The sequence below is a fragment of the Merops nubicus genome, unplaced genomic scaffold (genome assembly GCF_000691845.1).
Source record: "Merops nubicus isolate BGI_N331 unplaced genomic scaffold, ASM69184v1 scaffold29320, whole genome shotgun sequence".
Classification (NCBI taxonomy): Eukaryota; Metazoa; Chordata; class Aves; order Coraciiformes; family Meropidae; genus Merops; species Merops nubicus.
This window is the reverse complement of record NW_008581328.1, coordinates 301-4,013: the sequence shown is the minus strand read 5'-3', so window position 1 is coordinate 4,013 and position 3,713 is coordinate 301. Positions and strand designations below refer to the sequence as shown.

The window sequence follows — 3,713 nt, the reverse complement described above, 5'->3', positions numbered from 1 at the left end:
TGTTTATCCTGACAAACATGGTAATTAATAGTGCATGGCAGACGAGCAAATCCTTCCTGCACCTGGGAACTGAGAGTTGTCTCCAGGAAGGGCGAGGGCCTCATTAAAGAGCTGCTGCTGCCTGGGAGAAAAGCTGCTATTTAGGGAACATCTGGCTCTTTGCTTTGTCCCCTCCCCAGGCACGCGTGGCTGGGTGCTGCTGGTGGCCTCTGAAGCTGCAGAGAGGGTGTTTCTGTGCTCAGCCTGTGCGAAGGGCACAGAGCAGGAGGGTCCTGCCAGTCCTGTGGAGCAGAAGGGTCACGAGCAGGAGGTGGAGGGTGGGCAGCACTAGTGGGGGGCTGGAAAGAGGGGAGCAAGGATGGTTGGTGGCACCTGGGGTGCTGTGGTGTAGCGACCAGCGTGCAGAAGCTTGCTCATGAATGCAGTAAGAAGCGTGGCTAGCTGGTGGCACAGGCTGGCTGGGCACCAGGGAGGCATATTGGGGGGCAGAGAGGAGTCAGGCAGCTGAGATAAGCTTTTAGCAGCCTCGGAAGGGAGGGCAAGAAGGTCCCGGGGGCGGGTGGCTTCAAGCTCTTTACTAGATGGGGATGGAGGCATTGCACAGAGCACACCAGAGCTCGGCTGGGTGCTGCCCACAGAGAGCACCCACGCCTGGGGCTGGCCCCGAGTCTTCTCTGGGTGTCACACCCCGGGGGGCTGGGGGCTGACGGGGTCTTGCTCCTCGTGCAGATGCTGCAGGACTGCCCGAAGGCCCGCAGGGAGGTGGAGCTGCACTGGAGGGCGTCGCAGTGCGCGCACATCGTCCGCATCATGGACGTCTACGAGAACCTCTACCAGGGGAGGAAGTGTCTGCTCATCGTCATGGAGTGGTGAGTCCCTGCTGCAGCAGCCCTGGCCCTGAGAGGTGGTCGGACAGTGCCAAAAAAGGGGGGTGAGCAGACTCCTGGGGACCCCGAGGAGGTGCTGCAGGGGGAGGCAGCCTCGAGCCGCAGGGATGGAAGCCCTGGACGAGGTCCCACGGGACCTGTGCTGGCTCTGAGGCATTCTGAAAACTCCCTGGGCTCTTGGGGTGCTGGGGGCCCCTGGTTCTTGCTGTGGAGAGATCAGAACCAAACCCGCTTTGGTTGTCATTGGGGGACCTGGCAGCCTGTGGGGGGGTCTGTTGGGCAGCCTGTGGCCGAGCTGGGCTGGCACATCAGCTGAGGCTGCTCCTGCAGCAGCAGCCGGGTGGCTCTGGTTTGGGTAGATGTTTGATATAACCTGGGGAGGAGGAGGAGGAATGAAGGGGAAAGTCTTGAAACCACATCCCAACCGCAGCTGTGATTTGATGCAGCTTCCTTGCCAAAACCTCTCCTCTGGCAAGCCGGTAGGTCGCCCGGGGGGGTGGTGGGTGTGAGGAGCAGTGGGGATCTGGGGTGTGGGGGTTGTCTGGATTGCAGGTGTCCAGCAGACGTGGAGGGTGCTGGCAGGAGATGCTGTCTGTGCTGGGGAAGGCAGAGCCATTGCTGATGGAGTTAGATGAGGCAGGACAGGAAGCACCCTTAGCCCTGTTCTCATGGAGAGTTATCCCTGATCTCCCTCCTGATCTCCCTGGGAGCTGAGTTTTTCCTCGGGGTACCTGGAGAGCCTTTGGCTGGGGAAGGAGCTGCACCAACCTTCCCATGGTCCTTCTCCAAGGCCTTACCTGTGAGCTCGCTCTGCTGCAGAGGAGCTCAGTCTCTGCCTCCCCCCTCTCACTCAGGAGCCCATCTGGGTGCTGCTGACACCTCGCCCGTGCCGCGATCTTTGCTCAGCACTTCTGCAGGGGATGAGCAGGGTGGTTGGCTGGGGAGCTAAAGGAGGCCAGGCCTACCCAGAGCCACATTCGAGCCACGTTTGCTCTCTTTACTGTAAATGTGTTTCCGTGGGCTGGTGGGGAGACCACATCTGCTGCAGTGAGGCCTCTGCCCTGCTCCTGTCTGGAAGGAGGAGGCTCTGACACGCCCCGTGCCCACAAGCACCGACCCAGGGGCTCGGGTGGAGAAGGGGTTTGTTTCTTACTGAGCATCAGAGGTTTCAGTGCCGTGGGAGCTGCAGCACCTAACGCCCTCTGCTTCTCTTCCAGCTTGGATGGTGGGGAGCTCTTGAGCAGGATCCAGGACCGGGGTGACCAGGCCTTCACAGAGCGGGGTACGGAGCCTGCAGGGCCCTGGGCGTTCAGCCTTGGGCCATGTCTTGGTGTTCATAGGAGTGTCTCTGGTCCAGCCTGTTCCCACAATCTTTCTTCTGAATCCTCAGTAGGGTTTTGCACTTGGGGAGTGAGGAATAGGGGGGTGAGTGGGCTGCTTTTCATGCTCACTTGAGAGCAGCATTAGGGGATGCTTCCTCTGCTGTCTCCATGCCCTGTCTGTCCCTCTCCAGCACAGTGACCTGCAGAAGCACCCACCTCACTCAAACAGTGAAGTCCAGGGGCTGTGGTTCTCACAGACCTCATTAATCTCATCCCCTCTGTTCCTGTGGCCAGGAAAAACATCTGCACAACTCAAACCTTGAGTCTGTTGCCTCCCTTGGCTTCCCATCCATTGGGGAAAGCTTTCCCAGCTGGTTTCCCTGCAGATTTGGGGTCCCAGCAGTGCTGGGGGCTGGGTCAGCTCCCCCATCCCAGAACAAGCCCCTCCCTGGGGCATGTGTGGTTGGTACTGGGGCCAAGGGCTGGAGCTCCCCCCATCTCTCCTCCTCGGAGTGTCTCTCCCATTGCTGCAGGCTCCTGGCCCAGGGATGGGTGCTGGGGGGGCCCAGCTTGGAAGGGGGGACTTCAGGTAGAGGAAACCCCTCTGACCTCAGCCAGGCTCCTTGGCCTCTGGTTTGTACAGTAACCCAGGGAGTGGTGCTTGTTGTAACTTGCTTATAAAGGCTTCTGATGGGTTTTATTTTGCTGCTTCAGAGGCTTCAGAGATCATGAAGAGCATCGGGGAGGCCATCCAGTACCTGCACTCCATCAACATCGCCCACCGGGACGTGAAGGTGCCATGCTGTGTGCCCACCCCTGGTGCTGAGCCCCCCTCAGCCCGGGGCAGTGCCCAGGCTGTGCCAGCCCTTCTGCTCACTGCTTCTTCCCTGTGTTTCCACAGCCAGAAAACCTCTTGTACACCTCCAAAAGGCCCAACGCTGTGCTAAAGCTCACAGATTTTGGCTTTGCTAAGGAAACCACCACGCACAACTCCTTGGCCACCCCGTGCTACACGCCCTACTACGTGGGTAAGTGCTCAGGGTGGTCTGAGCCTGCTGGGGTTGGCAGGGCTGGAGGGCAGAGCCGGGGTGGTTTGGATGGTGCCGTGCACAGCCCATCACCTCTGCATCCAGCCCGGAGCCTGGCGTGGGGGTGGCTCCTCTCTGGGGCCTCTTTGGGGGCAGGTGGGTGCTGGGTTTGCTGCTCGCTGACCCCTCGGGGCTTTGGTTTCTCTTTTCCCCAGCCCCAGAGGTGCTGGGTCCGGAGAAGTACGACAAGTCCTGTGACATGTGGTCCCTCGGTGTCATCATGTACATCTTGTAAGTCCAGCAGCTCCCTCTCCAGCCTGGCAGGGTCAGAAGGGGGAGGGGGGTGCAGCTTTCAAGCTCATCTGTGGGCTGGCAGGGCTGAGCCTTTGCCAGCTGCCTGCTCCTGGCACTGCCCCGTGCCCCGTGGGTGCTGCTGGGCTGGGTTTCAGGGTGACACGCCGACTCTGCTCCCTCTC

At 60.4% G+C, this 3,713-nt stretch overlaps 1 protein-coding gene across 1 annotated transcript in view; it reads left to right on the top strand.

The window, feature by feature from the left end:
* Positions 1-729: 729 nt before the first annotated feature.
* The window catches only part of LOC103781888 (MAP kinase-activated protein kinase 2), a gene marked incomplete at both ends in the record, with an annotated part of 3,145 nt that continues 161 nt past the window's right edge, over positions 730-3,713 (top strand). The window contains 5 exons of the mRNA XM_008949615.1: positions 730-869; positions 2,105-2,169; positions 2,924-3,003; positions 3,111-3,237; positions 3,453-3,528. Of these exons, the coding sequence (XP_008947863.1) occupies positions 730-869; positions 2,105-2,169; positions 2,924-3,003; positions 3,111-3,237; positions 3,453-3,528 (488 nt within the window). The remainder of the gene's footprint in view (positions 870-2,104; positions 2,170-2,923; positions 3,004-3,110; positions 3,238-3,452; positions 3,529-3,713) is intronic.